This window comes from Schistocerca piceifrons, chromosome 6, assembly GCF_021461385.2.
Source record: "Schistocerca piceifrons isolate TAMUIC-IGC-003096 chromosome 6, iqSchPice1.1, whole genome shotgun sequence".
NCBI lineage: Eukaryota > Metazoa > Arthropoda > Insecta > Orthoptera > Acrididae > Schistocerca > Schistocerca piceifrons.
In genome coordinates, this window is record NC_060143.1 from 333,098,669 (window position 1) to 333,113,543 (window position 14,875).

At 41.6% G+C, this 14,875-nt stretch overlaps 1 protein-coding gene across 1 annotated transcript in view; it reads right to left on the bottom strand.

Annotated features, from left to right (window-relative positions):
- Window positions 1-2,263: 2,263 nt before the first annotated feature.
- Window positions 2,264-14,875, bottom strand: part of LOC124803299 (lipase 1-like) — a 221,342-nt gene continuing 208,730 nt past the window's right edge. Inside the window, exon 8 of the mRNA XM_047264482.1 lies at window positions 2,264-2,418. Coding sequence (XP_047120438.1) covers window positions 2,269-2,418 — 150 coding nt within the window. The 3' untranslated portion in view covers window positions 2,264-2,268. The remainder of the gene's footprint in view (window positions 2,419-14,875) is intronic.

Here is a 14,875-nt window from a genome sequence, read left to right on the forward strand (position 1 = left end):
GCCGCCACTCATACCTCACCTGTCATTCAACAACATCTTTGCCTCTGCACTTCTGCCTCGACTGACATCTCTGCCCAAACTCTTTGTCTTTAAATATGTCTGCTTGTGTCTGTATATGTGTGGATGGATATGTGTGTGTGTGTGTGTGCGAGTGTATACCCGTCCTTTTTTCCCCCTAAGGTAAGTCTTTCTGCTCCCGGGATTGGAATGACTCCTTACCTTCTCCCTTAAAACCCACATCCTTTCATCTTTCCCTCTCCTTCCCTCTTTCCTGATGAGGCAACTGTTGGTTGTGAAAGCTTGAATTTCGTGTGTATGTTTGTGTTTGTTTGTGTGTCTATCGACCTGCAAGCACGTTCGTTCGGTAAGTCACATCATCTGTGTTTTTTAGATATATTTTTCCCACGTGGAATGTTTCCCTCTATTTTTTTTATATAAAGCGCTGGCAGGTCGATAGAAACACAGACACATACATACACACAAAATTCAAGCTTTCGCAACAAACTGTTGCCTCATCAGGAAAGAGGGAAGGAGAGGGAAAGACGAAAGGAAGTGGGTTTTAAGGGAGAGGGTAAGGAGTCATTCCAATCCCGGGAGCGGGAAGACTTACCTTAGGGGGAAAAAAGGACAGGTATACACTCGCACACACACACATTTCCATCCACACATATACAGACACAAGCAGACATATTTAAAGACAAAGAGTTTGGGCAGAGATGTCAGTCGAGGCGGAAGTGCCTCGACTATGGATGGATATGTGTGTGTGTGCGAGTGTATACCCGCCCTTTTTCCCCCCCTAAGGTAAGTCTTTCCGCTCCTGGGATTGGAATGACTCCTTACCCTCTCCCTTAAAACCCAAATCCTTTCGTCTTTCCGTCTCCTTCCCTCTTTCCTGATGAGGCAACCGTTGGTTGTGAAAGCCAGAATTTTGTGTGTGTGTCTATTTTTTTTCCCCCCCCTGATGTTTCAGTAGATGTATAGAAACACGCTCGTATTTGAATGCAACATTGTGTCAAAATTTCAAAAGAATTGAAGAAGTTTTGAGGATTTAAGAGAATATGAGATTGTGCTTCAGTAGTCATATAAAAACATGTGTGTATTCAAATGCAATGTTGTTTGAAAATTTCGAAGCACTTGGTTGAGAACTTTTGAAGATTTACAATTTTGTGCAGATGAAATTTACACCTATATAAATAAAAATGTAGACATTCATGTGTTCAAAATCTTAAAGCTCTGAAAGTTCTTCACTGATTGCTCCAAAATTATGACACAATGTTGGATTCTAATATGTGGATGTTTTTATATACCTGTTTTTTAAAATATATATTATATATAAATAAATATGTAATATGCAGAGAGAAGATGTTGTTACCAAAACTCCTAAAAAGTTCTTGACCAATTTATTTTAAATACATTTTTACATAATACTCTAATGAACATTCAGATGGACGTAGGTATTAGTGAAACACTGTTGTCAACCAGGAAAGTTGTATTTATGTGTTACTGGTTTATATGTTGCATAATCTGAATATGCAAAAACAATGAACACGGCCCAAGGCCAGAGAGAAGAGGCAAGAAGGAGATGGATGCAGGGGTGGGAGGATAGAAAGTGGAAAGAAGGTGATGGACAGAGAGAGGGGGAGGAGGAGACAAAGAAAGTAGGAGAGGAGAAGATGGAAACAGAAAGGGGGGAAGAGGAGATTGATGGAATTGGGGGGTGGGGGAGAAGGAGAATAGGATATATACCCAATTACCATGCATTTTAGAAATGTATGCTAACAGTTTTCTTCCTTTTCCATTTAACCAGACTGAGTCACAGCAACATACGACTGGGAGTAATGATATGTTTTCTGTTCATGTGCACAGCCTGATTCAATTTACGTAAGGCATAGAAAGTTGAACATCGCTGTTTCAATAATAAAAAATAATGAAATTTCACTGTCATACGTTTCTTTATTCCATTTGCTCTAAAAATGGTTTTATTCCAGCATAATTTAGTATGTATTTGAAGATCTTCTCTTTAGATGACTTCCATTAAACTTTTAGTAGAATCTTTTTTTCAGAATGTTACACGTTTTATACTGGTTACACGTTTTATACTGGTCATGAGGGTCTGTGAGTGAAAAAATCATGTATGGAAAGGTTTCATATGTTCCTGTAACTACTCTGGTTATATTCTACTGCACTACTCAGATTTTTTCCTTGTAATTTTCCAGCATTTCAGTAATATGTTACTAAATAATGTTTTGATTAACATAACCCATTTTGTCAATAACTTTTTATTATCTTAGTTAAATTGTCATACAATACTTCTTTGGCATTGTCAGATATAAGGAAGTCAATATGAGTGAACTTTTTATCTGGCACTTCAAATAATCCAATGCGCAGAGGAAGTGCACCAAATAACCTCTCGGCCTCCTATAGGACAACAAAAGTGTAGATTATCAACAATAATATTAACAATATTATTATTCAAATACAGTCATAAACTTTGACACATATTATTGAAATCCTCCGACACATATTATTGAAATTCTCCAGAAATAGAATCTTCAAAAATTTAATGCTCAGTGTAATGAGCTGTCAGATCATAGAGACAGAAAATGTTTCAAGTTCTGTGCAGATTCTTAGAAGGAAATTGAGTTCTAAGTCTGTTACACAGGCCTCACTGAATTAGTTAGCACAGTCATTATGAACTGTGGTATTATTAGTCTCATGATGTACATTTATGAATCATTTGATTTGAGATAGATCAAAAATTCATGATAAAAGTTTATTACTATCAAAGTAAGTAAGTACTAGCAACAGTAATGGAGTCTGTTATGGAAAACAGTTAATTGATTAGTATGATACTAATTTAACATCTTGTTCAACTTCTTCTGAATGGGTTTTTCTACTGAATATTAGCATTTATCTCACAAAATTTCAGGTATAATTCTGTTTAAAGGATATAATTTCATACTGAGTATGTTTCTGTCTATTATGCAGGGTGTTCCAAAATACATGGCAATATTTCAGGGTGAGGTTCAGCACGTGGAGAAGATAAAAAATGTCATATGAATGTGGGTCAAGAAACGGATATTTATTGAGATGTCAGACATGGGCAACAGTTATCATGTACATTACTAACACTCCCTATGAACTCACCCTAGGTGCCCCACAGCCCTGTGTGACAATACTGTAATGTGACTGTGATCTCCACAGACTGTGGCCAGGCTGGAATTACTGTACTTTGGGGCAGGCCCTACAGACTGCTTTGGCAGACAATATGGTACAATCCTATTTGTACATGCACTACTGCTGCTCTCATATGTTGTGTTTCTCCAGTCAAGGTTATGCACTACTGTAATGTTGCATTGTGACTGACTGCTGATTCTCCTTTCTTTATGTATTGTTTTAGACCACAGGTGGGCAACCAGCAACTGGCAGCCCGCAGGCTGGATCCAATCCATGATTGATTTCAATCCTGCCCGTGGATAACATCCGCGGGAGAGGACAAGATGTTCACACTCTACTCCACCTGAGACACATTTTTGGGTATTCCTGACAATGCTTGGGTAAGCTCGGTGCACATTTGCAGCTCATGATGCAGACCAGTGAAAGACCAGTGAAAGTCTTGCTAGTGATTTTTGTTCATGATGTAGATGTGGACTTCAAAACAATGAAAGAATGATTAGCATTACAGCCATTAAAAGGAATCAATACTGGTGAAAATGTTTTTCACAAAGTTGAAAATTGGATGCTGGATGCACATGCATTGCCTGAACTCTTACGGGATTTGGTAAGATTGTCTGCCCCGAGTGTAACGGGCAGGAGCACTATGAATGTAGTGTGTGGACATTAAGTTAGGAATGTGAGTCTCATGGGGAGCATGCTAGGGATAATCCCTGCAGTCACATTATCCTCTGTGCCCTCAGTGGCTCAGATGGATAGAGCATCTGCATTTGTAAGCAAGATATCCTGGGTTCGAGTCTTGGTCAGGGCACACATTTTCAACTGTCTCCGTTGATGTATATCAACTCCTGTCAACAGCTTAGGGTATTGATTTAATTACAATTTCATTCTAAGAGAGCTGCATGGTCACTGACGGTATCTGTTCTTTCGGACATGTCCAAAAGGACAGATACCATCTTCATATAGTTAAGGCTAGCCAGCTTTTGACCTTCTTCTTCTGTGCGGGATGCACACGCATTGCTCAAACTCTTACGGGATTCAGGAAGATTGTCTGCTGTGAGCAATGAGTGTAACGGACAGGGGCACTACGAATGTTATGTGTGGACATTAAGTTGGGAATGTGGATCTCACCGGTAGCGTGCAAGGGATAAATCTCTGCAGTCGTACTATCCTCTCTGCCCTCGGTGGCTCAGATGGATAGAGCATCTGCCATGTAAGCAGGAGATCCTCGGTTCGAGTCCCGGTCGGGGCACACATTTTCAACTGTCCCTGTTGATGTATATCAATGCCTGTTGACAGCTTAGGGTCTTGATTTAATTATCATTTCACATAAAGCTTCTGTTTACTGTATGTGCTTGTTCACTAATCATTTATGCTTCTGTCCAGCTTTCCAACAATGGCAGCTATTGTGCCACTCTGTAGCCCACCTTTACTTACCATTATGTACACAACAATACCAATTTAAGAAAACTGTGCAGTGACTGCAGCAGAGCTGCTGCATGACATGGCTGTTTGCACAGGTGTCTCGGCCTCTGATGGGGTAGAATGAGCCTGTGATAGGGCTGGAATATAAAGTGCTGGGTGGGTGGATTGGGCAGGTCTTGCATCTGGATCTTCCACAGGGAAGGATCTTAGGTGAGATGTCCCTCAGTTCAGGGCATGATGATAGATAATCAAAGCCCTGATGAAGGATGTGGTTCCGTTGTTTCTGTCCAGAGGCACATTGGGTGACGAAGGGGTCACTTCTTTGTAGCTGATTCTTGGGAGTGGTGGGAGGATTTGAGGTGTGTGAGCATATGGCATGGGAAATCTGTTTGTCAACTATGTCTGGGGGTAGCACTTGTCTGTGAAGGTCTTTGTGAGACTTCCAGCATACTAGGCAAGGGAGTTCTTGAGACTGGAGATACGCTGTCCTGGGTAGCCAGGCTGAATGGGAGAGATTTTTTGGTGTCAAAGGGGTGGCAGCTGTCAAAATGCAGGTGCTGTTGGTGGTGATGCATATAATGTGGACAGAGGTGTGGTTGGAGCCATCAGAGAGGATAACATCAATGTCCAAGAAAGTGGGACACCTGCTGAGGACAACTAGGTGAAGCAGATGGGAGAGAAGGTGTTGAGATTGTGAGGGAATGAGGAAAGCTTGTCTTGACACTGAGTCCAGATCATGAAGATATCATCAGACTGGTATAGGAGGGTCCATGGAAGTGCCCATGACTATGTCACAGATTTTGTATGTATATGTTCCCTTCAAAGGACAAGTAGTTGTGTGTTAAGATAAAGCTTGTAAGCTGTATGATGAATTATGTAGTAACCAGACTTCAAATCCACTAGCCAGACTCAGAGTCAAGACAACATTTCCTCATTCCTTCACAACCTCAACAACTCTCCCATCCACTTCACCTTGTTCTTCTCAACCCAGCATGCCACTTTCCTGCACATTGACTTTCTCCTCTCTGATGGCTCCATCTACACCTCTGTCCAAATTAAATGCACCAACCACCAAAAGTACATGCATTTCGAAGGTGCCATCCTTTCCACACCAAAAAATCCTTCCCATACATCTGGCCACCCAAGACAGTATATCTGCAGTGACAAGAACTCCCTTGCCCCATATGCTAAAGGTATCACAATGGCCTTCACAGACAGGAACTATCTCCCAGACCTGGTCCACAAAAAGATTTCCTATGCCATATCTCTACACACTCCCAGTTCTCCCAAAAACCCCCAAGTACAAGCTAGAAAGAGTGCCTGTCCCCCTTCATCACCAAATTCCACCCCGGGCTAGAACAGTTGAACCACAACCTTCATCAGGGCTTTAATTGTATATCGTCATTCGCTGAAATGAGAGACATCCAACCCAAGAGCCTTCCCATAATTATACATCAACATGCCCTGAAATGAAGGACACCCTACCCAAGACCCTTCCCATTCCTTCCAGAGTGGTGTTCCATTGCTCACTCCATTCCACGACATCCTAGTCCATCACTCCCAATACCAGCCCACAGCCAAAGGAATCACATCTTTGCAGAAGATCCAATTGCAAAACCTGCCCAGTCCACCCACCCAGCACTTCTTATTCCAATCCTGTCACAGTCTTTTCCTACCTCATCAGAGGCTGGGCCTGTGAAATCAGCATGTCACACATAAGCTCTGCTGCAACCATTGCATAGTTTTTATAGTGGTATGACTACCAACCAGCTGTCTACCAGGGTGACTGGCCACTGCCAAACTTGTGGCCAAGAGTTAAGTGGACCACCCTATGGCACAACATGTAGCTGAACATAGCATGCTTGATTTCAATGGCTGTTTCAAAATGCATGCATCTTGAGCCTGTCCTCCACCAACACCTTTTCTGAACTGCACAGGTGGAAGTTATAATTAGAACACATTCTCCGCATACAAAATTATCCTGGCCTCAACCTATGATAACATACTGTACCCACAACCTCCTCCCAACAGTTTCTGCCCCCTCCATCCTATAACCTCCTCTCAGTTCATGTTGCCTCACCCTCATTATGTGCCACTCTCTGCCAATGCACCTGCCGGTCTTTTCCTCTCTCTGTTCTTCTCCTTTTCCACCCCCCATTTTCCCACCTCCTCCCTCCCCCACAGCCATCCAATATTGCGTCTGGCAGCCTTGTCTTGCTGCCTTCAAGTCCCTGCACTTTCCACCAGACAGCTCACATCTCTCCTACCACCAATACTCTGCTAGCCTTCCCCCTTCCCCACCTCACTTCATGGCTGCTTCCATTCAGTGGAACAGTTGCAGTCTGGCCAGAGCATCAGGAGATAGTGGTCAGGTGTGCACGACATGTGGCTGCTTGTGTGAATGTGTACATGTTTTTCTTTTTTTCTGAAGAAGACTTTGCCCAATAGCTTATTGTGTAACAGCCTTTTTGTTGTGCCTGTCCGCAACTCAGTGTGTCATCTTTATCATGAATAGCAGTCTATACTTTTCATAGTTGTTGATATTCCATCCTGGACTTTCCATTGTTTCACACTCAGATAATTTTTGCGTAGGGTGGCTGATGAAGTATGTTTTTAATTTAGGTTGGGTTGGTAGGGATTCACAATTTCTTGCTTTATCAAACAATGGGATGACTCCCCCCCCCCCCCCCCCTACACACTTAGATACGTACACACACAGCCATTTTTTGTTTGTGTGTGTGTGTGTGTGTGTGTGTGTGTGTGTGTGTGTGTGTGTGTTTTCATTAGCTCATGAAGAACTTTGTCTGACAATTTATTCAACACTCTAATTTGAAATGTGCATGTCTGCTGCTTAATTTATTCTGTTACGTGAGATGAGAGGTTGTTGAATAACTTTACAGCAAAGCACACAACTCCACTCTGAATTTCAGCAGCCTGTATTCCTCAAAATACAGGCACAATTATAAACTTTTCCGTCCCACAGAACTTAGAAAACTAGTTCATTTTCCTCATCCCTTTTACAGTATTTAATAATCCTGCAGCAGTGGAATAACTTGATGGGGAATGAAATCCACTCAACTGTTACAAATAACTTACGGATGTCACACTACAACCATTTAATAAAATAAAATAGAACAAAATTGGTTTAAAATATTGTGTTTTCAGCATTGTAAGTAGACACATCATCATGTTGCAATAGCAGACATCCGGACATTGAGTGACGTGACATTATCGGCACACGTTTATTGTAATTAGCCACACCTGTGACAAAAAAGGGGCACCCATGTCCTTCATGATACTGTAGTGTATAAAATAATCCATGTACAGTCTCATTGGGCAGTAACACTGCAAGCATAGGTGTTGTGACTCGCCGATCTTTCAAAGTGCCACCACGCAGTTATGCGCGTCCTCTACATGCAGCGCTGTCTGCCAGCCATGCAGCAGCAGCGCCACCTAAGCGACAATCCAGCCAGTGGCAGCTAGACTTGGACTCAGTTATGATTTGCCTGTTTAAGTGCACACAGGTCTTACTCTGCTTACTTGATCTGTGACTTTCAAGTATTGCACCTTCCTTGAAATATATTAGTTCAACTTGAAGTTATTAAAATTGGCGACGAGGTAGTGATTTTACTTTTCCATCGTTTACCCACATGTTTCCATGGCTACTTTAGAGCAACTATTGCAAGGTCTCATAGAACAGCAAATGCTTCTCACAAATGTGATTCGTGATTTTGTCACGTCATCAAATGCGGGGCATCTCTCGTCGTTGTCTCTATCTACTTTTCCTCCGTACGACGAGACGGCGGAAGACTGGTCTGATTACGAAAAACGTGTTCGACAGCACTTCTTGGCATTTCATGTCAAGGACGAACAAACATGTAAGTCTCTGTTCCTTTCATGGACTTCACCTCAAATGTATCGGTTATTGTCGCAATTGGCTCTTTTGTAAGATCCTGCATCTTTGTCCTTTGCTGAAATGTGCTCACTTCTGTCCATCTATTTTCAAAAGCATATGCATGTGGTAGCCTCTTGTGTTGCCTTTTATCATTGTCAAGAAAACCGAATCAATCCTATCGCAGTTGGGCTGCTGAACTTCACGGCCTCAGTAGAAAGTGTCAATTTGTTACTGAAGTTCACAAAGAATCCTACGCTGATTCCATGGTACGGGATGCTATTATCTGATCTGTGCCCAACAAAGAAGTTAGGCAACATGCCTTTCATTTGGCAAATCTGACTCTAGATGAAGTCCTATCCATTGCTCAGTCTTTTGAAATTTCTCACGGCACTGGAGTGCAAATAGAGGCATGGGGCGACGTCGGGGAAATACAACCTCTGTGCGATGTTGATGAAGCGTGTGGTGTGTCCCCGCCGGCCGACGTGGCCGCAGTATGCTCACAAGCACAGCCTCGGCCTAACTGTAAACAAACCTCTAAGAAACTGCAGCAAAACCCACGGCAACTTCCTTCATGTCCGCGGTGTTTTACGAAACATTCATGAGAAGATTGTCCACAACGTTGTGTCGTGTGTCACAAATGCAAAAAAAGGGTCATGTGTCATCCGTTTGCAAATCCGACCACATACATGATGTTCATGAACATGACACTGATTCTGATTCGGTGTTGTCTGTCAATTGTACTTCTTCCCTTTCAGGGAAGTTATTCCTCACTGTCCAAATACTTGGTTGAGATGTTCGCATGCTGGTGGATACTGGTTCTGCTGCCACTATCATCAATTCTCAGACGTATCTTCAGTTGGGTTCTCCAATCCTGTCACCTGTTACTAGGCAATTGTGGACTTACAATAAACAGATTTCTCTCTTGGGGCAATTTGATGCTGAGGTATCTTACAAATCTGTTGTTCGCACTGTTCCCATATTTGTGGTTGACAATAGTAACGTGGAGAATCTTTTTGGTTTCGATGCCTTTCGCGTTTTTGGGTTCTCCATGGATGACTCTGTCAATATCGTCTCTGATGCTATTCCTTATGTTCAATTGGATTCCTTGTTGATGACATTTTCGTCCCTTTTTTCTCTTGAGTTAGGCCGTGCAAACCACTTTGAAGCTCATATCCCGCTCAAACCCACTGCTCAGCCTCAGTTTTTTTGGGCTCGGCCCATTCCTGTGGCCCTTCGTGATCAGGTCAAATGGGAGCTGGATCATCTCACTGCTTCAGGGGTCTTGCTTCCTGTCCCTTCCAGTGAGTGGTCCTCTCCTGTCATTGTCGTTGCTAAGCCAAATGGTGATATTCGTCTCTGTGGCGATTTCAAAGCCACTGTAAATGCTCAATGCCTTACCGACACTTACCCTATGCCTCAACCTGAAGAATTGTTCACTAAACTTGCTGGAGGCCAGTATTTTTCTAAACTTGACCTGTCAGAAGCTTATCATCAGCTTCCTCTCGATGCTGCTTCCCGGCAGTTTCTGGTCCTTGACACGCCTTTCGGCCTCTATCAAAACAAACGATTGCCATTCGGTGTTGCCAACACCCCTGCTCTCTTTCAGTGATTCTTGGAACAATTATTGCTCACCGTCCCTGGGTGTATAAATTACCAGGATGACATTGTTGTCAGTGGCTCCACCACTGACGAACATCTTCAAAATCTCCGCACACTTCTTCATGTCTTACAGACTGCCGGTCTTAAATGTAATCTTCAGAAATCAAAATTTTTTCAGGCATCTATCATGTACTTGGGGTTTCAACTCTCTCGGCACGGTATTCGTCCACTTCAGCAAACTGTCACTGCGATTGATGCCCTTCCTTGCCCTACATATTGTAATACTTGAACTTTGGTATATTTAATTGGTTTCCTAATGCACAGGATTGCAAAAGATGAAGCTCATAATGGAATAAGTATATTGGATAGTTGTGGTAAGTATCTTCAGTATTTTAAAAAGAACACTACAGGAAGTTCTCAGGGAAAATCTGCACATAACTTGGACAATTCTTTCCTGCAGAAAGAAAGTTATCTTTGGTGTGAGTGCATTGCGCCAGAGTGGAGGCATCCAAAGGAAGTGGATTTTGTGACACTGACATCTCCAGTATGTAAGATTGTCCTAATGGCAAAAATAGCTGAAGACTGCTTTTTTGTGGTCTGGAGGGTACGATGTTCCCATCTAACTCTGCTATCTATGTGAAGTCCTAAGAATGTTGTATTTCCTGTCTGTGATGTACAATAGATATCTCTTGTTGGATTTTGTGATCAGAACTGAACTTTGCTCAGTTTTATTGTAAGTAAGTTTACTTTGAGTCAGGTTAGGATATCTGAAAGTAATTTGTTGGCATCAACTCTAGATTGGTGACATGTTTGTTGTTAGTCTTCAGCTCCCTGTAAAGATGTATGTAATTACAATATCAAAAGAAAAACTGACATTCATTAATCCATGTTAATGCTGTTTTTAAAGCAAAAAATGGTGCACAATTTTGTAACAAAAATTTTTGATCATGTAATCAGTGACATAAAATTTCCAACAGGCAGCAAAGTAATATTTATAAACAAACTGAAGAAGTTTCTCCTTGACAACTCCTTCTATTCTGTAGAAGAATTCCTGTTATTGTAGTGTGTAAAAAGTGGTAGGTAGGAATCACTAATCTGTATACTGAAAAATAAATAAAGAAAATAAAATAAAAAAGACTTATAGATGTTCAGCATGTAACCATGTTTACAAATTAATTTTTGATTTGAATCTAAAATGACTCATTCCACATCATTACCATTTTATCATGCAAAATGACCCTTGAAATGAGAAACTAACTGGAGAATTAACTAACTAATTCTTGGAGGTATAATTTTAGCCAGTTCCTCATTTCCCCTCTGATGGCATAGATGCACGCGCTGTTGAGAAGTATTTTGTGATCCACACAGACAAAGGACTTAGATACTTCACAAAATGGCTTCATTTTTGTGCCTAGGGATTCCAGTACCTTGTTCGTGAAAGAAATTACAACTCCACTTATGGACATACCCTTTCAGAAACAAAACTGCCTTTCACTGATGGTGACAGTTTCAGAGTACAGTACATTTTCAAGGATTTTTGCAACTGTGGTCAAGACGGAGGGAGGATGATAGTTTGTGACATGTTATGTCTCCCTTTTTGTGGAGAGGCTTTACCACTGTAAATGTCAAAACACCCCGATCAGAATAGACTGTTAGAAGTTTACTGAAAATACTATCTACACCTGATAATCCATTACCTTTTAAAGAGCCAGTAGTTTTCTTTATTTCATTTCCAGTTATGGTGGATATTTTCATGGTGGATATGTTTATCTCACTTATAGGATTAGGAAAATGTTTCAGTATTTCTGCAGCACTTTCTAAGGAGCCATTGCAGCCCATTTGCTCAGCACCACTTGCAAAATAAGCATTGCAGGACTATGCAATTATCTCTTGGTTGCTTATATGTTTATTAGCAGTATTTAAGACACTGTCTTTGGTTTTACTGGCACATTTTGGGCCTGTCTTACTCCTTATTATGTTCCAGATTGTTTTGGTTTTGGAGCTAAAATATGAACTTTTTGATTAGTTTGATCAATATTTTACAATACTTTTTGTAATGATTGTGATGTACAATTCTTGTTTGTGTTTGCAAGATATGCTTTCTCTTTTGTGGTCCATATTTGTCTGTGGTATCTTTGGGCTGATTCCTGTGAATTCTTTTTGGAAAGGAACCTTCAAATACAGTAGAAAAGCTGATTGTACTTGGAATTGACATTTCTTCTGCAGTATACAGAGTGGTTCATTGATCGTGACTGGGCCAAATTTCTCACAAAATAAGCACCAAACGAAAAACTTACAGAGAATGAAACTTGTCTATCTTGAAGGGGGAAACCAGATGGCTCTATGGCTGGCCCACTAGATGGTGTTGCCATAGTTCAAACGGATGTCAACTGTGTTTTTATAAAATAGGAACCCCCATTTTTTATTACATATTCGTGTAGTATGTAAAGAAATATGAATGTTTTAGTTGGACCACCTTTTTTGCTTTATGATAGATGGCGCTGTAACAGACACAAACATATGGCTCACAATTTTAGATGAACAGTTGGTAACAGGTAGGTTTTTTAAATTAAAATACAGAACGTAGATACATTTGAAAATTTTATTTCAGTTGTTCCAATGTGATACATGTACCTTTGTGAACTTATCATTTCTGAGAATGCATGCTGTTACAGCTTGATTACCTGTAAATACCACATTAATGCAATAAATGCTCAAAATGATGTCCGTCAACCTCAGTGCCTTTGGCAAGACGTGTAACGACATTCCCCTCAACAGCGAGTAGTTCGCCTTCCGTAATGTTCTCACATGCATTGACAATGCGCTGATGCATGTTGTCAGGCATTGTCAGTGGATTACAATAGCAAATATCCTTCAACTTTCCCCACAGAAAGAAATCCGGGGATGTCAGATCCGGTGAACGTGCGGACCATGGTATGGTGCTTCGACGACCAGTCCACCTGTCATGAAATATGCTATTCAATACCACTTCAACTGCACGCAAGCTATGTGCCAGACATCCATCATGTTGGAAGTACATCACCATTCTATCATGCAGTGAAACATCTTGTAGTAACATCGGTAGAACATTACGTAGGAAATCAGCATACATTGCACCCTTAAGATTGCCATCGATAAAATGGGGGCCAATTATCCTTCCACCCATAATGCCACACCATACATTAACCCACCAAGGTCGCTGATGTTCCACTTGTCGCAGCCATCATGGATTTTCTGTTGCCCAATAGTGCATCTTATGCTGGTTTACATTACCGCTGTTGGTGAATGACGCTACATCGCTAAATAGAACGCATGCAAAATGTCATCGTCCCATAATTTCTCTTATGCCCAGTGGCAGAACTGTACACGACGTTCAAAGTCATCACCATGCAATTCCTGGTGCATAGAAATATGGTATGGGTGCAATCGATGTTGATGTAGCATTCTCAACACCGACCTTTTTGAGAGTCCCAATTCTCACGCAATTTGTCTGCTACTGATGTGCGGATTAGCTGCGACAGCAGCTAAAACACCTACTTAGGCATCATCAATTGTTGCAGGTTGTGGTTAATGTTTCTCAATGTGGCTGAACGCTTCCTGTTTCCTTTATTAACGTAACTATCTGGCGAACGGTCTGGACACTTGGAAGATGTCGTCCAGGATACCGAGCAGCATACATATCACACCCCCATTGGGCATTTTGATCACAATAGCCATACATCAACATGATATTGACCTTTTCCGTAATTGGTAAATGGTCCATTTTTATATGGGTAATGTATCACGAAGCAAATACCGTCCGCTTTGGCGGAATGTTACGTGTACAGTGCCATCTATCACAAAGTGAAAAAAGTGGTCCAACTAAAACATTTATATTTCTTTACGTACTACACGAATATGTAATAAAAATGGGGGTTCCTATTTTAAAAAATGCAGTTGATATTCGTTTGACCTATGGCAGTGCCATCTAGCAGGCCAACCATAGTGCCATCTGGTTTACCCCTTCAAGCTAGACGAGTTCAAGCTAGATGAGTTTCGTTCTTTGTAGTTTTTTCGTTTGATGCTTATTTCATGAGATATTTGGCCCGGTCACTATCAATGGACCACCCTGTATACTGTCTCCAATTTGCATAATCAAGGTATGATTTTAAAGTCTTAATCATTTCTCCATTTACTAGCCTGACTACTTTCAGTGGGACTCAGCTTCATTTTTGCAAATATTCATATCGTCAATAGTAAGTCTCTGGCCACCATGGGTCAGAGATATGATACAATAAGTTCACCAGACAAAAAATTTGTCATCACAGTGCTCAGGCACATTGTTAAGCCTTTACAAATGGTGCAATGATCAACTCACATGGTCAACTGCATGCACACTGCCTCTACGTGAGCATAAGGAAGTAGCAATCAGTGAGACATTTATTTTTCAAATGCACATTGTACATACACTCCTGGAAATGGAAAAAAGAACACATTGACACCGGTGTGTCAGACCCACCATACTTGCTCCGGACACTGCGAGAGGGCTGTACAAGCAATGATCACACGCACGGCACAGCGGACACACCAGGAACCGCGGTGTTGGCCGTCGAATGGCGCTAGCTGCGCAGCATTTGTGCACCGCCGCCGTCAGTGTCAGCCAGTTTGCCGTGGCATACGGAGCTCCATCGCAGTCTTTAACACTGGTAGCATGCCGCGACAGCGTGGATGTGAACCGTATGTGCAGTTGATGGACTTTGAGCGAGGGCGTATAGTGGGCATGTGGGAGGCCGGGTGGACGTA